Below are 19,887 nucleotides of genomic sequence, written 5' to 3'. Positions count from 1 at the left end.
TGATGCCTTCATTGCTGGGGAGGTCATATCAGTGACCAGCTGTGCCTGACACACAGATGACTCACCCTGAAAACCTTCATGATCAGACACTCGGAGGAAGCCCAGCACACCCAGGCCCCTACTGAACAGAAAATCAAGTTAACTGAAACCACCAAACCTCTAACCATGGTATCAAACAGCTTTCTAAAGGAGACTCACATCCCCTCCCCACCCTCTCCCTTCACCAGGCGTGCTGGCCTTGTGAAAACGCTGTGGCCACCACACGGTGATGGCCCCTGAGCCCAGGGAGGGCCCCTGGACAGGCGAAGGGTAAGCAGACCATATTTCACATGAGCTGCTCCCTCTCCAGCAGCGTAACACCAACACCCCAGGCAACGCTGAGCGGGGGCGGCACGCATTGCCCTGCGCTGAACCAGAGAGGAGACAGACTTAGAGCAGACCCTTCCTGGAAGTGGGTGACGTGCCCCCAGGCTAGAGCATGGAAGCGCCTCACCCTCAGGACTCCATCACTACTGCCAAGGGACTGCAATGGCAGAGTCTTTGCCCTCTTATGAAGTGAGTCCTAAAAAAGAAGAGTCTTCCCCAAGAGTAGTATAGACGATTTGGGGGATGGTGAGAGACTCCTGCTCTCTCTGGCAAGTGAAAGGAGCTGCAATTTGCTGACAGCCAACTGCACACTGGAATCTTTAACTTTCCTAACAACCTTCCAAGATACTCACTCCTCCCACTGGCCCGAGTTTACGGCACTGAGAAAGGGTGAGTGCCCACGCGTACCACACACCCCAGAGCACCAAGGCTGAGAATCTAACCGAGGTTTCCAGGACTCCGAAGCCCAGTGCCTTCTGCTACACACTTGAGTGTCTCCACTTTTGATAAACACATAACTCTCATGTCCTTTTTCCCTGTTACTTAAAATTTCAAGGTAAAGTAGATTCCTTAGTTATCTGCAAAGAGAAAATTTAATTTTGATCATGAAAACTACATATCTTTACTTGGATCATGAGAAATAAAAAGTCTGCAAACTCACCCATTCACTGGGTCAAAAAGCCTTGCCTTTGCCATTTTGTTTTTCCTTTCGAGAAGATAAAGATGGCAAGAAAAGCAAATAGAAAAAAGAAAATATTAAAAGGCACATATCAAATATAAACTCCCACACACCGCAAAGTGGGAGTCCAGCTTTCTCGAGTGTGAAAAGGCTAAACGCTGGAGACCACCTGGCCACACAGCCTCAACTCAGCCTGGCTCATCCCCACACCCCTGTCCCCACCTCTGCTTCCTCTCACACTAAAGCTGTGTTTCCCAAGACCAGAACCAAGCCACGTGTGGCTACTTAATTTGAAATAAATGAAAATGAAACAGAACTGAACCTTCAGTGGTGCTGGTCACATTTCCCGTGCTCAGGGGCCACGTGGCTGCAGTCAACACCCGCCCCGGGCAGTGCAGAGAGAGAACACACGCATCTGAGTGCAGACGCTGCCGGCCAGTGCCACCCTGGCACAGGGGGCCAAAACCCCCCCAGTGGTCTCTCCCTGTCTCTGTCCTCAGAATTAAATAGCATCCCTGCGTGGAAGAGGCCAGAGAGGGCAGAGACTCAGGAGAGGAAGAAGAACTTCCTCTCACCCCATCAGAGACCGCCTCGTTTCCCTCCCACTGGGTTGGCCAAGAGAAAGCCCTGTCCAAGAGCAGAACTTTCACACACCTCAATTCATCTCCATGGCTTCGAGTAATTCCAAGCCATGCTGAAAACCCTGCACCTGGAGAAACCTCTCCTTCTACTGAGGATCGGAAGACACTGCTTACCTCATGGGAAGGCCCACCTGAGGCCCAGGACCTGCACCTCACCTTGACTGTCCTCTGCCCTCTGCTCAGAGCACACGCTGTGGTTGTGATCATGATTAACTTTCGTTTATTTGGAGAAAGTGGTCCTGAGAAGAATGCCACCTGCTAGAACTGCTGATGGATCCTAACAGCTCAAAGATAGGAATGGAAGGCAGATGGGTGCTAGGCAGAAAATGTAAAATTTCCAGAGGGAGGAAATGCAAGTAGCAGAAGACAATGGCAGCCAGCAAGCTACCTGCTCCCAGCACTTCCTCCCAAATGATGCCAAAAAGCAAGGAAGCGGCCGGGCACAGTGAGTGGCTCACGCCTGTCATCCCACCACTTTGGGAGGCCAAGGCAGGTGGATCACAAGGTCAGGAATTCAAGACCAGCCTGACCAACATGGTGAAACCTCATCTCTACTAAAAATAAAAAAAATTAGCCAGGCGTGGTCGCAGGTGCCTGTAATCCCAGCTAATCAGGAGGCTGAGGCAGGAGAATTGCTTGAACCTGGGAGGCAGAGGTTGCAGTGAGCCAAGATCACACCACTTCACTTCAGCCTGGGCAACAGGGCGAGACTCCATCTCAAAAAAAAAAAAAAAAAAAAAGCAAGAAGGACAACGCACACTGCACTAAACCCTATCCTCAGAGAATGCCACACTGCCAGTGAGAAGGAGTCATCTCCACCGCGATCGCCCCTTGCCACCCACCCAAGGCTCCATGATGGGTGGAAAACCATGGGGAGGAGAAGAGACGGGGAGGGGGCCGTGGGAAATGAAGTAAACTTCCTACTTCCTTTTATGAGGCAAGCATAACGTTTATTCCTAAACCTGAGGAAAACGGTACTCCACCAAAAAACCCTACACACCACTGTCACTCGTGGATACAAATGCAAAAGCTGAAGGACAAATATTGCAAATATATGACCAAGAAAAAATCACCACCACATCTGAATTCTCAACAGGTCTTTCTCTGGCCTTTACTCTTTGAGGTGACAAGCTGGTGGAGAAACCATGAGTTCTGGGGCCGGGAGAGCGGTCACAGCACGGCCTCGACGGGCAACCTGGGGGAGTCACAACAGTAATGTATGGTGGTGTCGCCAGAGGGCATTTAAGAATTCCAGGTGATCATGCAATGACCTGCTTAGCGCAGTGTCTGACACGGTGAACCCGCTACTAGTCACCGTCGTCTTCACTGACAGAGTCTTGCTCTGACTAGCATAGGACTTACACTTTCTATAAACGCACAAATGGGAGCATGCATGAGCCAGGAAAGAAACCGCGTAACATCAGAATAAGGCATTCCTCGACACTGAATCAATTTGTGAGCAGAGATTTGTTTTTCCCAGGTTGTGACACTGAACTGGAAATACAAAGAAAACAACAGATCACAGAATATACCACAAGGATCTCCTAACTAAATGCCATTAAGCTTTTAAAGTCCATTAACATTTCTAGGAACAAAATAAAAATTATGCATAACATGCAACAGCAGCCAGGAATGGAGAAAACTACACGAAAAATGAAGGTCCGTCAGATCAGTCTTGACCATGCTCCTCTGTATGGCTTTAAAGGGATTAAGAATCAGACCCAGGAAAGAGAGTCCACGAAATTTCTGAAACTTTAAGTGAAGTGTGGGGCCAGGCGTCTGTCTGGGGAGAAGAGGATCCACAGTCTTCAGGACATTCCCAAAGGTGCCGCCTCCCAGCCACAAGAACTCCCTCTGCTGGCTGCAGCCGACTTGGGTGAGTTTAGTCTTCAGAGTTTTCAAAGGTGCTGTTTTGAATTACTCAAGTTCCTGGATATTAAATTATGTGGCATTTATATTAGGAGGGCTAAAAGTGGGAGGATACCTCTTATGTATTTGTTGGTTTATTTCCTCTTAGAGCCAGAACCACTTCAACAATGACTGTAATTTTAAAACTGGAAATAAAGAGAAACTCATTTTTTAAAAAAGAAAATGAATTGGGAAAAACATGAAACTGCATTTGAGTGTAATAGAAATTGAACTTGTTCTCTGAAGGAAAAGGTCCAAATTAACAAGGATAAAAATCCCAACATCTCAGCCTTGAGGACCAGATTCAAATGAATAAGAACTCTGGCCATGTATCATTAAGAAAAGCCAGATACTGGAGAAAGGAATCCTTTGATTTCACTATCAGCTGCAAGCATCAAAACCACATGACCAAGTAATTCCACGGCGGGCTCTGAGACAGCGACTTCCAAAGCTGCCTGCGGTCCAGAGGTAGAACAGGAGGGACTAGAACTCTGGAACTGAAACGGTGGGGCCTTACAAGCCACTTAACCTCTCTATATCCCTTCTCCTAAACTAAGAGCAGCAGTGTCTACCTTACAAGGCTGCTGTGAGAATTAGGGAGATATATAGTAAAGTCAACCAAACTGTAAATTTAGCTTAGGTGAATTTGTGTAAGGTAGAAAGGCAGGCAGGAAGGAGAGCCCCTTATTTATCCCCATAATCCCACATCATTTAAACTACATACTGGCTTTGGCTCCAAATAAATGGAAGCCAGGATTTAAAATCAAGGAAAGGCCGGGTGCGGTGCCTCACACCTGTAATCCCAGCACTTTGGGAGGCCGAGGCGGGTGGATCACGAGGTCAGGAGATCGAGACCATCCTGGCTAACATGGTGAAACCCCATCTCTACTAAAAATACAAAAAAAAAAAAAAAAAAATTAGCCAGGCGTGGTGGTGGGCGCCCGTAGTCCCAGCTACTCGGGAGGCTGAGGCAGAAGAATGGCATGAACCTGGGAGGTGGAGCTTGCAGTGAGCCAAGATCGTGCCATTGCACTCCAGCCTGGGTGACAGAGCAAGACTCCATCTAAGTAAGTAAATAAATAAATGCAAGGAAAAACAAACAGGTTAATTCTTGGATGTTGAGTATCAGAGTCCCCAAGTCCTACTGACTTCAGGGACTATGAGGGTAATTTTGACTCCCCACAATTTCACTTTAAAACCTAACCCAACCTATCCACCACCACACACATATAACGCTTGGCCTGGAGTGAAAACTCAATAAATGTCAGATACTATAATACAATATACAAAATGCTTCACCAAAACCAGTGTGTTGGTAACACGGGAGCGGACTGCAGGCCGGCGTGGTCTGATGGGGGAGACAGTGAGAAGGAGCCAGGAATCAAGAAAACGGAAAGCAAGGTCCCAAAGACAGGCTCAAGGCCAAAGAAAGGGCTGACTTTCTGCTCGGGGAGCTTATGATGATATACACGTTCCACATCGTTTACAAGGAATGCTAACATCGTCCTCTGCATAAAGTACATCAGGGACTTGCAAGATGCTGACTCAGGCACTGCATTTCCATAAAATGGCCCAAACTGAGCCCTCTACTGCTGCCTCCCAAAGGGGTCCACACACACATAGGGGCTGAGGAGCAGAGTTCTGTGTGGAAAGTTCCCAGCACACCAGGTCCAGGGGACCGTTGGGCACATGCTTGCTTCTCCCACACTAGCACACTCTAAGCACGAGGCCTGCAGTCCACGGGTTCCAATCCAATTGTTCAATTGTTTTACCACACACGTGCATGCATGCACATACATGCATGCATGCACACACGCACACACACACACACACACACACACACACCCTTGTCTTTGCTGACTTTCTAATCAGGCCAGTTGAATAAGGTACCTTGAGGTTGAAAACTCACATGTCAGTACTGGAGAGTGTATTAATTGCTCCTGGCTCCTCAATTCACTGAGTCACTTAGCATCTTTGAGCTCGTGCCCATGTGGAAGCAGCCTTGCGTGTGAATACTAAAGCATCTATCCATGAATGAAGTACATCTGTAAGCACACAGACACAGATGTTTGTCCTGTCAAGCCAATCAAAGACCTATTAATAATTAAGGTAAAGAAAATACCAAAGATAGAGTAAGACGGCACTCTCTCACATGGTGGTGAGAATATACGTATTCATTTCTTTCTGGAAAACAACCTAGCAAATGTTATCCAGACCTAAAAACACTCACAGCCATTGATTCAGTGACGGCCTCTTCTAAGAATGCATCACAAGACTAACCCAAAACACAATCAAGGATTTGTTTATGGAGCACCACGTGCATTATCAACAGTGAAAAAGCAGAAACCACACAATGTTTGTCGACAGGAAGCTGCCAAGTACATCTCCTTACAACAGGATAATGAGCTTCCACTTTCTTTTTTAACCTGTTTAACTGAGATATAATTCACATACCACATAATTAAATTATTTAAAGTGGTTTTTCATATATTCACTAAGTTGGGTAACCACCACTACAATCTAATTTTACAACATTTTGCCTCCCCCCAGAAGAAACTCTGTACCCATTAACGGTCAATCCCCCGGCCCCCACATTCTAATTTCTCCACATCCTTGCCAACATTTGTAACTGTTAATTTGTTATTGTTCATCTTTTTGATAGTAGCCATCCTTGTGGGTGTGAAGTGGTATCACACTGTGGCTTCTGATTTGTATTCCCTAATGATTAATGATGTTGGCCATCTTTTATTTATTGCTCATTTGTATATTTTCTCTGGAGAAATATCTATTCAAACACTTTGCCCATTTTAAAATTAGGTTTGTCTTAATACTGAGTTGTACGAGTTCTTTGTATATACTAGATATGAGTCTCTTTTCAGATATATGATTTGCAAACATCTTCTCCCATTCTGGGGAATGTTTTTTCATGTTCTTGAGAGTATTATTTGTAACACAAAAGTTTTCATTTTGATGAAATCCAATTTATCTATCCTTTGTCCCTTTTGCTTTTGGTGTCATATCTCAGAAACCATGGCCTAACCCAAGGTCATGAAGATTTCCTCATGTCTTCCTTTAAGAGTTTTATGATTTCAGCTCTTACATTCAGGTCATGATTCACTTTTTTGTGTGTGTCTACAGAGAGGCAGGAGTGGAACTTCATCTTTTTGCATTTCAATGTCTAATAACCGTCCCAGGACTACTGCTTGGAAAACACAAATTTCCTCATTGAATTCTCTTGGCATTTTTGTCAGAAATCAATTGACCATAAATATGAAGGTTTATCTTTGGCCTCTCAATTCTACTCCACTGATCTACATGTCTATCCACATGGCAGCATCACAGTCTTGATTAATGTAGCTTTGTAATAAATTCTGATACCAGAATGCGTGAGTCCTAATCTTTGTTTTTTTTTTTCAAGACTGTTACGGCTATTCCGGGTTCTTTTAATTCCCAAATGAATTTTAAGATAAGCTCGACAATTTCTGCTAAGAAGCCATTTAGGCTTTTGATACGGACTGCACTGAATCTTTACATCAATTTGAGGAAGAATGCCACCTTAACAATATTAAGGTTTCCAATCCATAAACATGGGATGCCTTTCCATTTATTTAGATCCTCTTTAATTTATTTCAACAATATTTTGTAGTTTTCAGAGTGCGAATCTTGCACTTCTCTTGCTAAATTTATGTCTAAGTATCTTATTCTTTCTGATGTAAGTGGATTTTCCTAGTTCCATTTTTAAATATTTCATGGCAAGTGCATGAAAATGTAACCGATTTTTTAATCTTGATCTTGCATCCTACAAACCTGAATTGGTTTATAAGCTTTCATAGTTTTCTAGTGGATTCCTTGGGGATTTTCTACATACAAGATCCTGTCATCTACAAATAGAGGTAGTTTTATTTTTTTCCATTCTGGATGACTTTTGTTTCATTTTTGGGCTTAACTGCCTTAGCTAGAACCAATACTAAAATAGAAGTGGAGAAAGTAGATATCCATATCTTACTCCTGATCTTAGGGGAAAAACTTTGTCTTTTAAACTAAGCATGATGTTAGTCACAGAATTTTCATGGAAGCCTTTATTAGAGAGGAAGTTCTCTTCTATTCCTAGTTTGTTGAATGTTTTTCTCATAAAAGGGTGTTGGATTTTGTCAAATGCTTTCTCCATATCAGCTGAGATGATCATGTAATTTTTGTCCTTTATTCTGTTAATACAGTGTATTACATGGATTGACTTTCAAATGTTGAACCATCCCAGCATTCCTGAAATAAATTCCACTTGTAATAATGCCTAATCCTTTCAATATGTTGCTAGATTCAGTTTGTTAGGACTTTGCTGAGGATTTTTAAGTCCATTGTGATAAGGAATATTGTTCTGTAATTTTCTTTCTTTGTTATGTCTTCATCTCACTTTGGACTCAGAGTAATATCGGCCACATAGAATGAGGTGAAAAGTGCTCCCTCCTCTTCTATTTTTTGAAAGAGTCTATGAAGAAAGAGTGTTAATTCTTTGTTAAACCTTTGATAAAATTCACAAGCGAAGTCATCTAGTCCTACAATTTTCTTTGTGGGGATTTTTGAAATTATTTCAATAATTAATACTAATTAATAACAAGTTAACATTAAATTATTGATGAAAATTAGTTCATTGTTAATTTTAAATTGTTAATAATTAGTTCAGTCTCAAAGAGAGACTTATTTTATGGAATTGGCTCACACAATTGTAGGGACTGGCAAGTCTGAAATATGTAGGGTAGGCTAGCAGGCTAGGAACTCGGTCAGGATTTCCCATGAGGCAGTCTTGAGAAGAATTCCTACTTCTTCAAGAAACTTCACTCTTCAAGCTCATGGCCTTCACCTGATTAGATTAGGAGGCCCACCTACATTGTGGAGGGTAACCTGCTTTACTCAAAGTCCACCGATTTAAATGTTAATCACATCTAAAATACATCTACACTGCAGCTACAAATAGACTGGAGTTGGACCAAACAACAGGGCACCACAGCCCAGCCAAGTTAGCACAAAATTAACCATCATAGTCAATTTTGGCAATTTGTGTGTTTCTAGGAGTTTCTCTGTTTCATATACACTGCCTGGTTTGTAGAGTTGTTCATAGTATTACTTTAATGCTGTGTGTTTCTAAAATTTCTCATGAATTTAGTAACTTGAGTTTTCTCTCTCTCTCTGGTCAGTCTAGCTACAAGTCTGTTTCACTTATTTCTGTTCTAGTCTTCATTATTTTCTCCCTTCTGTTTGTTTTGGCTTTATTTTACCCTTTTTCTAAGTTTCAGAAAGTGGAAAGTTAATGATTTGAGGTCTTTTTTAATATAGTCCGTTACAACTATAAATTTCTCTTGGATCACTGCTTTAACTGCATCCTGTAAGTGCTGATATATTGTGTTTTCATTTTCTTCATCTCACAGCAATTTCTAATTTCCCTTACGATTTCTTCTTTGACCCACTGGTTATTTAGGGTGTGTTCTAAAATGTCTACATATTTGTCATTTTCTTCAAATTTCCTTCTGTTACTGGCTTCTAACTTAATGCCATTGTGGTCAAAGAACACATTTTGTATAAACTCCATCTTCTCAAAAGTATTACGGCTTGTTTTAGGCCTAGCATACGGTCTATTCTAGAGAATGCTTCACAAGCACTTGAGAGGAACATGTATCCTGCTGCTGTTGGGTGCAGTGTTGTGTGGATATCTACTAGATCTAGTTGGTTTTCTGTGTTGTTTATTCTTCTAGTTTCTTGCTGATTTGTCTCATTTTTCTAGCCATTATTGAAAGTAGTATGTTGCTACTTTTAAAACACGTATTTTTTAAAACTGTTGAATGACACTGGAAAATGGTTAGATACTAAGCAAAAAGCAATATTGAAATGTGCATGCATAATATAATAGCTACTATGGAAAAGAATCTACAGAGTAAAAGGCCAGAAAAAAATTAGCCAAACGTTCAAGTGACAGCTTCCGGGATGGCAAAGCCATACTGTTATTAAACTTTCCAATCTTTTAAACAGTAAGTCCATTACCCTAATTATTTCCAAAATGTTTTTAACTAGAAAAAATGAATATATATGAGTCGTGGGCAATGCAAAGATGTGGCACCTGCACAGTCAGTTCAGGGGCTGCAAAGCCAGCAACCTCCACTTTGCTATTCCACACACGAGCAACCCCAGGGAGCTCTCTGCTTGTCTCACATGGGTCTAGAACTGCTACAGAAAATGTGCTATGCTCAGATGTTTGGTTTTTACCTTTCAATGTTTCTGAGATTAACTATGGAGCACAAAAGCACCTAGGCTATGAGGAACATTCGAGGAAGTCAGGCAAAGGATGTATCTGGCAGTAGCCTTGGTTTAGACAACACAAAAAAAACAAGGTGGAGGGAAGTAAAATTTAAATGCTAACAATGGAAAGCTAAAACAAATCATTCTAAAGCTACAACTTATCAATGAGAAACTAGAACCAGCTCTTCTTTCCCTCACTGTCACTCAAAGCTCTATTAATACTCCGATAATGGAAATAAGCAAAAGAATAACTATGCTGCTAAAATCCAGCTGTGAGCATGTTCTCTGCATTCGTCCTCTCATGTGTCCCACTGGCTGTGGGGATTTTACCTGCCATCCCGACCACACACTAATCACAACCCTAGCAGTCCGCCAGCTCCAGGAGCCATATGCTAGAAAGTCCTCTCTGGGTAACTACATGTTTAAGAACAATCTATACTTTAAGAATCTGACTTACAAACAGGAATATAACGTTTTTGGGTTTGTTTTTTTTTTTGAGATAGAGTTTCACTCTTGTTGCTCAGGCTGGAGTGCAATGGCACAATCTTGGCTCACTGCAACCTCCGCCTCCCGGGTTCAAGCAATTCTCCTGCCTCAGCCTCCCAAGTAGCTGGGATTACAGGCATGCACCACCATGCCCAGCTAATGTTTGTATTTTTAGTAGAGACGGGGTTTCACCACGTTGGTCGGGCTGGTCTCGAACTCCTGACGCCCACCTCGGCCTCCCAAAGTGCTGGAATTATAAGCGTGTGCCACCGCACCCGGCAAAATAAATATTCTTAATGTTCTTAAGTAAATGCACTATTTATTCTAATCCCATTGCACATTTGCTTTCAAGAGTAATTTAAGAGAAAATGACATAGAAAATCAGGTCAATTAGATATTAAACATACTGATGGTTAGAATCCATTGTAAAACACTCTTCACCTTTTCCAAAATGTGGTCCTATTGCTTCCCTGCAGCACAACCAACATCCAGTCACTCCGAGTTATCCGTCCAAAGTACTCAGTCAAGACATCCAGCCACTCCGAGCTATCAGTCCAAAGGACTCAGTCAAGACATCGTCATTCCAAGTTATCAGTCCAAAGGACTCAGTCAAGACTGTTTCTACATTTAAATACCACGGAGGCATCAAAGATGGGGAGGGGGGCAAATACTTCTTTGTTTCTTGCTCTGCTAAAAATGTTTAAGCTAAAATACAATTTTCTGCTTAAACTGTGGAATTCAAGGTGATGGAACAATGCTCCTTAATTCAAAATCATCAAATTTAACATACTTAAAAGTGATATGACAGTCGCTGTTTGAAAAGTACAGGCTTTACTTAAAAATTACACCATGCCTAAAGGAAAGAAAAACTAAAAGAAAAGATTCACCAACACTGGATGGTTTCAGAAATTATGCTACATGATCTCAATAGAGCATTATGTACAGAAGGTAGAAACGATTTTTATAAAGATTTCTTACTACAAGGAAAAGCCTATATTATAAGGTTAAATGGGAAAAAAACATGAAACAAAATGTTATAGATAATATGCACTCGACTACGTAAATACAATGCATAGAAAACAAGACTTAGAGGAAATACAGAAAACAGCTGCTTATGCACAGTGGTACGGCAGCTGCCTGGTGGCCATACACAGGACAGTAACCCCTGAGCGAGCGCTGAGCGGGCAAGTGCCCCGTACCCTGGCTCAAAGGACGGGCTGGAACCACAGCTCAGGCTCCAGGCTGGATGAGTCCTCCTTCCTCCCAGCCCAGACCTAGACACTGCGACCCTAGCAACCTAGAGAAGAGACCCAGGCTAGCTTCAAGGCCCAGCCCTGGGAGGGGCAAGAGATGGGGAAGGGCCCAGATTCACACTGCTTGCCACACAGAGGTGATACCATGGTGCCACCCCCAAGGAACTGAAGTAGAGCCCAGGACTCTCCCCATGCAGATAGCCACTGGTCTCTTGGGAGCAGAGAAAGTAGAGAGACCCTTCTCCAGCCCTCCCAGTGTGGCTGTGTGGGAAGAAAGGATCTTAATCAAAGGAGAGGCTGCACAGTGAGGAGATAGGCTTCAATAAGTCTTCTCAACAGTGGGATGGCCAAGTATTCTAATTGCTTCCTTCATAACTTATCTATATTTACCAGTATCGCTATACTGTTTCTAAAGCTATGTTTTTACATTACTCTGTGACACTGAAGGAACATACTTCAAAATAATAAGAGCCAATTATGACAAACCCACAATCAACAGCACACTGAATGGACAAAAGCTGGAAGCACTCCCCTTGAAAACCAGAACAAGACAAGGATGCCCACTCTCAAAACTCCTATTCAACAGAGTACTGGAAGTCCTTGCCAAAGCAATCAGGCAACAGAAAGAAATAAAAGGCATTCAATAGGAAGAGAGGAAATCAAATTGTTTGCAGTCAATGCGATTCTATACCTAGAAAACCCCATAGTCTCTGCCCAAAAGCTCCTAGATCTGATAGCTTCAGTAAAATTTTAGAATACAAAAATCAATGTACAAAAAGCAGTAGCATTTCTGTACACTAACAATGTCCAAGCTGAGAGCCAAATCAAGAATGCAATCCCATTTACAACAGCCACAAAAAGAATAAAATACCTAGAAATACAGCTAACCAGGTAACATATAAGATCTCTACAATGAGAATTACAAAACACTGCTCAAAAAAATCAGAGATGAATATACAAATGGAAAACCATTCTATGCCCATGGATAGGAAGAATCACTATTGTTAAAATGGCCACACTGCCCAAAGCAATTTACAAACTCAGTGCTATTCCTATCAAACTACCAATAAATGACATTTTTTACAGAATTAGGAAAAAAAAACTATTTTAAAATTCACAAGGAATCAAAAAAGAACCTGAATAGCCAAAGCAATCCAAAGCAAAAAAGAACAAAGCTGGAGGCATTACAATATTCATGCTTATGAATATACTTGTGAGTATACTTGAAACTATACTTCAAGGCTACACTAACAAAAACAGCATGGCACTGGTAACATGGCACAATAACAAAAACAGACACACAGACCAATGGAACAGAAGAGAGAGCCCAGAAATAAAGCCACACATTTACAGCCATCTGATCTTTGACAAAGTGGACAAAAACAAGCAATGGAGAAAGGACTCCCTATTCAATAAATGGTGCTGGGATAACTGGTTAGCCATACACAGAAGATTGAAACTAGACCCCTTTGTTATACCAAAATCAACTCAAGATAGATTAAAGACTTACATGTAAAACCTAAAACTGTAAACATCCTGGAAGATAACTTAAGGAAATACTACTCCAGACACAGACCCTGGCAAAGATTTCATGACCAAGATGCCAAAAGCAATTGCAACAAAAACAAAAATTAACAAATGGGACTTCATTACACTAAAGAGCTTCTGCACAGCAAAAGAAACTATCAACAGAGTAAACATACAACCTACAGGAGAAAATATTTGCAAACCATATTTGCATACCATCACACACCAGTCAGAAAGACTATTATTAAAAAGTCAAAAAAAAAAACAGATGCTGTGGAGGTTGTAGACAAAAGGAAATGCTTTTACACTGCTAGTGAGAATGTAAATAGTTCAGCCACTACGGAAAGCAGTTCGGTGATTTCTCTAATAACTTAAAGCAGAACTACTGTTCAACCCAGCAATCCCATTATTGGGTATATACCCAAAGGAATATCAATCATCGTACCATAAAGACACATACACGTGTATGTTCATCATAGCACTATTTACAATAGCAAAAAATATGGAAACAACCTAAATGTCCATCAGTGGTGGACTGGATAAAGAAAATGTGGTACATATACACCATGGAATACTATTCAGCTATAAAAAAGAACAAGATCATATCGTTTGTAGCAACATGGATGGAGATGGAGGTCATTATCCTAAAAGAACCAATACAGGCACAGAAAACCAAATACTGCATGCTCTCACTTATAAGTGGGAGCTAAATATTGAGTACACATGGACCCAAAGAAGCAAACAATAGACACCAGGGCCTGCCTGAGGGTGGAGAGCGGGAGGAGGGTCAGAATCGAGAAACTACCTCTCGGGTACTACGCTTATTACCTGGGTAACTAAATAATTTGTACACCAAACCCCTGTGACTCACAATTTACCTATATAAAAAACCTGTACATGTACCCGTGAACCTAAAATAAAAGTTAAAAAATAATAATAACAACATAGTAGCTGGGCACAGTGGCTCGTGCCTGTAATCCCAGCACTTTCAGAGGCCAAGGAAGAAGAATTCCTTGAGTCCAGGAGTTTGAGACCAGCCAGGGCAATATAGCAAGACTCTGCCTCTACAAAAAACAAAAAATTAGTCAGGCGTGGTGGTGCATGCCTGTAGTCCCAGCTACTTGGGAGGCTGAGGTAGGAGCATCACTTAAGCCTGCGAGGTTGCAGCTGCCATGAACCATGATAACGCCAGTGCACTTAGCCTAGGCAATACAGCAACACTCTGTCTCTCTCCATTCATACATACATACATACATACATACATACATACAAACAAACACATACATACCTAATACTCAGCTTTAAGCCCAGAAGAAAACATCAGCATGTGCATCCATTTTAAGGGGGTTAAACAGTTGCCATAAAGGTTCCCTCTTATGACAGGGAATTTGGCACTGGGCACGAAGGCTGTCAACACTGCAGGTGTGCTGGGCTATGGGGAAAACAGCAGCACCGGGGAATTTATTTGTCTTTACAAATGATTTCTACAGTCAACATCCCTTCTTATCTGAGTTTTTATCACAGTTTGAGACTAAGAGGCAGAACTCAATCTCTTTAAATTAATATAAGATTCAGTAAAGTCTACAAAAAAAAAAAAAAGAGTGAAAGATGATGACAAGTGTTGACCAGGATGTGGACACACTCCTGCAGGAAGGGGAAACATACGCTCCTCCCACAATGCTGTGGGCAGGGAAAATGGTGCCGCCACGTGGGAAAGCAGACCGGCAGGTCCTCAAAAGGTTAAACAGAGTAACCATGTGACCCAGTAATTCTCCCAGTTATATACCAACAGAAATGGAAACACATATCTACACGAAGACTTGTACATGAATACTCATAGCAACGTTATTCCTGTTAGTCAAAATATTAGTCAAAAATGGAAACAATATTAGTCGAAAAATGAAAACAATCCAAACGTTCACCAACGGATGAGTGGAGAAACACAACGTGCTGCGTCCGTACCCGGAGCCGTTACCTGGCTACGGAATGAAGGAAGTACTGATTCACGCTGCGTGGATGAACCTTGAAAGCATGATGCCAAGTGGAAGAAGCCAGACACAAAGGGCCACGCATCATGTAATTCCACTCACGTGAAATGTCCAGAAGAAGCAAATCCACAGACACAGAAAGCAGATGAGAGGCTGCCTGGGGCTAGTGGACAAGAGAAAAGGGAAGGATGGGGAGTGACTGCCAATGGGTATAGGATTTCTTTTGGGGATGATGAAAATACTCTAAAATCAAAGGTGCTGATGGTTACACTACTCTATTCTAAAAATCTTTCAACTTTACACTCTAAGTGGGTAAACGTTACGGTTTCTAAACTGAATCTCAATAAAGCTGTTTTTAAACAGCAGTAGTAAGTAAAGTTGCATGGAGGTTGGGAGTGGGTGGGGGACAGAAGGAAGGAGAACGGTGACTGCTAGAGTCAGATGACGGGCACGCGGGTTCTTCGGACAATTTTGTTGACTTTGTGTTTGAAACTTTCCATCATAAAAAATTATTTAAAATAAAGTTGCAAGAGGCTGTGGTCCACTGAGTGCAATCTTCCCCCAGCACAGAAACATTCAGGCCCCCATTTCTGAGGGAGGGCAGGGAGCTGATGTGACAGTTTGCTTGCCACTATTCTTCAGCCAGATTTGGCAGGTCGCTAGCAAGATCCCCACTATCAAATGCTTTGACCAATTTTCAGTCTCCATCCCTGTGAGCTCTGCTGACCACTCCCTCCTTCCTGAAGTTGTCCCCTCCCTTGATTTCTGCGATACCTCAGGCCTGGCCTTTGTCTTACCTCTGAAACCACTTCTTCTCCATTTCCTTACCACACCGCCATAGCTCTCCCCGGGGCACACACTGGTCTGGCAGCCTGCACGCACACACACACAGACCCTCTTCCTTGCCTCCTGTCTCCACCCACATCTTCTCCAGGCCCCCTGTGGCTGGTGGGTGGCAAGGGTGTGGCTGATGGAGGACATCGCTGTGTGGGTTCCAGGAAAGCTTCCGAAAACACATAGGCTCGGCTGAGGCGTGCTTTGGCCTCGGCCCTGCACCCTGCACCATCTCCCTCTCTCCAAACCTAGGACAGGGACCGAGCAGAGATGCGGCCACCATTTTAAGCAGAGGAAAGCCACAGGCAGCGACAAGGAAAGTGACAGTAACGATGATCACAAGAGCAACACATACTGGACACTTCCCGCGTTCCATACCTGGTTCTAAGCTGTTTTTGCCTCACTCAGTCTTCACACCAACCAAGAGACTGGTGCCATTACGATCTCCATTTCGTGTCCATTGCAGAGATCACTGAGGCACCAAGGCCGCCTGCAGCTCTTCAGGGGCAGCGCCCGGATCTGGACCCCAGCGGTCAGGCCCCAGAGCTGCATTGCATCCTTCACAGATCCCAAAGGCGGCCCTCAGCAGCAGGAGCCACCTGGACTCTCAACGCCCAGACTCCTGCATGGGAGAGCGCCATAAACCTCCCTGTGGGACAGCCCCATTGCCAGCTCCTCGAGTCACAGACAGTCACATCTCCGAGACCCCTGACACATCAGAGAGCCACTGGATCCTATGACCCGCTGCACTCCACTCTCCCCAGACACACACATCTACAGCCGCGACTGTCAGCAGCCATTTCCAGGCCGACAATTTCCAGACTAACCTCCACTGCAGATCTCCTGCCAAGGCCCGGATTCCAACAGACTCTTCTACTTGATCACTGCCGACAGAGCACGCTCAGCACATCCTAAATCAGAACCCCATCCCGCCTCCTCAACCCGCTCTTTCTACTCCACGTCTCATCCTGGCAAACGGCACCACACCCCTCACAGGGCCAGGAATCTAGGAGGTCACTGGATTTTTCCTTCTCGTTCACGCTCCCCTCTGCTCACACCAAGCCACCTTGGTGCCCTCACAGCAGCCTATTTGACATCCAGGACCAGGCCCTCCTCTCAGGCCCAGTCCTCCCTCAGCGAGTCTCCTGCCTCCGCCGGCCTCTGGTCTGGGCCCGCTCCTGTACCCCTCGGTGTCTCTAGACCAGGTGTCACTCCTCTGCTGTTACAAACTCTAAGATGCCCTGGACCCTATGTTATTCTCATCCTAGACCTGCCTTCTTCCATGGCCTGAACTAAGTCCAAAGTAGCATGTGCCTTGCTGTTTCCTCTCAATTCTAAAAGATTAGACTAAAAAGTGTGTCTTCCGACTGTTCCTAGCTGAGTGTCATCTCCAATGGGTGTGCTAACTGGAGTCTCCTCCACACTCTGCCCGCCCCATGGGTCAAGGACGCAATCTGCAAGAACAAGCACGCACGCTCGGCTCTGATCTGGAATGGGCACATTCAAGCTTCAGCAAATGTATCACTATGTGCCTCTAGTTTCTTCCCCACTCCCTAAGGCTTCAACCTCTGAAATTTATGAGCTGCAAAACCTTCCTGGCATAGAGAACTTCTCCATGATCGATCTCTCCCATCACATTATACTCTCTCGCTTCGTTTTCACTTGTAGAGTTTTCTCCCCAAGCTTCGGTGATGTTGAACCGGCTGTATTTACTGGACTTCACTGTCTTCACATGCTTTGCACACGGCTGCCCCTGCCTCTGAGGTCACGAAAGATCGCCTGACCTCTTTCTCCAATGACAGGCACCTCCAGGGCCTGAGCGAAACTGGTGGGTGCCACTCAAACAAAGGTTGGTTACAGATTTGTTCCCCATTTGCTTGGAGAGGTTGAGGCTAGCACTAGTGAGGAGTGTGCAAGTGGGTTTGTGTCTCTGTATGGTTATGTGTGTGTGTCCGCGTGCACGTGCCTGCACGCCTGTGTGCACAGCATGTGTGTGTGCAAGAGCATGCCCTAAACATGCATTTACAGACTCTGCATCCATCAACAGCAGGACCAAACTGCCCTTCTCAAATAGTGTCGAGCTCCACGAGGAGAGCTGGGATGCATGCCATGTATTCCTGACTCAGGCCAGCAGTGTCCTGGCACCCATGGAGACCCATCGAACCCTAACCCACCTCTGAGCACACCTCCACACAGCTTGAGCATTGCTCCCCTACTACAAACTGTTTCTCTGACTCTGACATCCTGGCCAGCCTCCTGCTGAAGATGAACATTCTCCTCTGTGCTGGGAAGCAGTTCACCTAGTCAACTGGTCTGCCTTCAGACCAGGTCCTGTGTGTCAACCTCAACCACGGCAGCTCTCATTAGTTGCTTAGCAATGAGACAACCTCCTATGAAATCATAACTGGAAACAAAGTGTCAGAGGGGTTGCAATACAATTCACTACATGCATATGTCCTCATCCTCGGGGGATGATCTGTCCTCAGGTAAAGCTCATCTCTCCAGATTACAGCAAGGATGGGAATCGGAAGCCCACCACATCCTTCTTTCCAAGTCAAAGAATGTAACACTGAGAGGGCTCTGAGTGCCAGCATGTGCAGAGTCGGAACCTCCCACTGACAGCCAGAACGATGAGCCACTCCCGAAGAGCTGCTCCTACTCAGGACCAATGCCACGCTCCAGGATTCCCCACCTCCCGTGGAACCAGTGGGAGCATGTGGCAGGCCAGGAGCTGTGGATCTTTACAGGCTCTGGACACATGGTGAACACACATCCCCAGAAAGAGCCCAGCTCCCACTCAGGCATCACAGATCTGTCTGCTGTTGCCTGAAAGCCCCTGGAAAAATCCCACACCCCGGGGATTTCTTAAACCTTCGATTAACTGGGATGCTATCCTGTACTTCAAAGAAAAGAGGAATATCCAAGTAACAACACAAGCTCATCCTCAGAACCAGGCCAGCTGCAGCTCTCAGGAGGTAGCCACACCCGGGCTAGTGCCACAGGCAGCTGCACCAAAGGTGTATGAGCGGTCACATGATAACCTGAATGCTGAGGCCCAAGGACTGGCAGGTGCTCAGGTGTCGAAATCACAGAATCCCATTACCAGGCTCTGTTCTCTGAAGGAACAGTCAATCTTGAAGATTTTCACTAAGCAGAGCATCTGAGGTTTACCGGCTTGAAGACCCAGCAAACTAAGAGTTCAGCAAACCAGAACAGCCTCTCTGGAGGGCACCCGTGCCTCTGCCGGTGCTGGACCCTGTGGGTCCCTGGTCTATGAGCTTCCCCAGAAACCCTCCAATCTCATCCACGCAGCTGCCAGAATGAATGTTCAAAGACAAGAACCTGAGCACAGTGGCTGCGGGTTTCGCACGCCCCTGGGACTCGACCCCAAGCTTCTCCTTCTCAGCACTGCAGCCCAAGCCGCCCTGCCCTTCCTCCCAATGCCACTACTTGTCACTGCACCTTGGATTCCAGGCCGGCCCTCCTGCTGCCCTCTCTGAATGCCCGGCCTCAATCTAGCCTCCTCCTCATCCCGTGAGACATGGCTAAAACGTCACCTCACCCTGGAGGCCTCCCCTGACCCCTATAAGGGGACAGGTCCTTACAGCAGCCCAGGCTTCCTCTTGATAATGTGAATGTTAATTACTTTAATTAAGACTTTAAATTACTCCTCTAAAATCTGTCTTCCGTGCTACAACCACAAACTCCAAGAGGACAGGGATCAGGCTTTCCTTGTTGTCCTGCCCTGCTCCCACAGCACAGGGCCAGGAGATGCTCTGTCAACACTGGCTGCACTGAACCGAAGTCATCTCCCCACCGCAGCGCTCTGCACCACACCCAGCACCAGGGCAGGTGCTCCATGAAGGGCTGCGTGAATGACTCAACTTCAGCCCCATAAGGAAGCTGGACAGCACACC

The 19,887-nt window shown here is 44.6% G+C and overlaps 2 protein-coding genes across 5 annotated transcripts in view; one reads left to right on the top strand and one right to left on the bottom strand.

Moving 5' to 3' along the window:
* The window catches only part of TBC1D22A (TBC1 domain family member 22A), a 408,936-nt gene that overhangs the window by 237,574 nt on the left and 151,475 nt on the right, over positions 1 to 19,887 (bottom strand). The window lies entirely within an intron of this gene.
* Positions 18,495 to 19,260, top strand: LOC109025183 (putative uncharacterized protein FLJ32756). The gene is given in 1 exon segment (XM_019020277.2): positions 18,495 to 19,260. A coding segment is annotated over 1 exon segment (534 nt). The 5' UTR covers positions 18,495 to 18,600; the 3' UTR covers positions 19,135 to 19,260.

Source organism: Gorilla gorilla, chromosome 23 (assembly GCF_029281585.2).
Source record: "Gorilla gorilla gorilla isolate KB3781 chromosome 23, NHGRI_mGorGor1-v2.1_pri, whole genome shotgun sequence".
NCBI classification, from domain to species: Eukaryota; Metazoa; Chordata; class Mammalia; order Primates; family Hominidae; genus Gorilla; species Gorilla gorilla.
The sequence above is the reverse complement of the archived record's forward strand: the minus strand, read 5'-3'. Positions and strand labels throughout refer to the sequence as shown.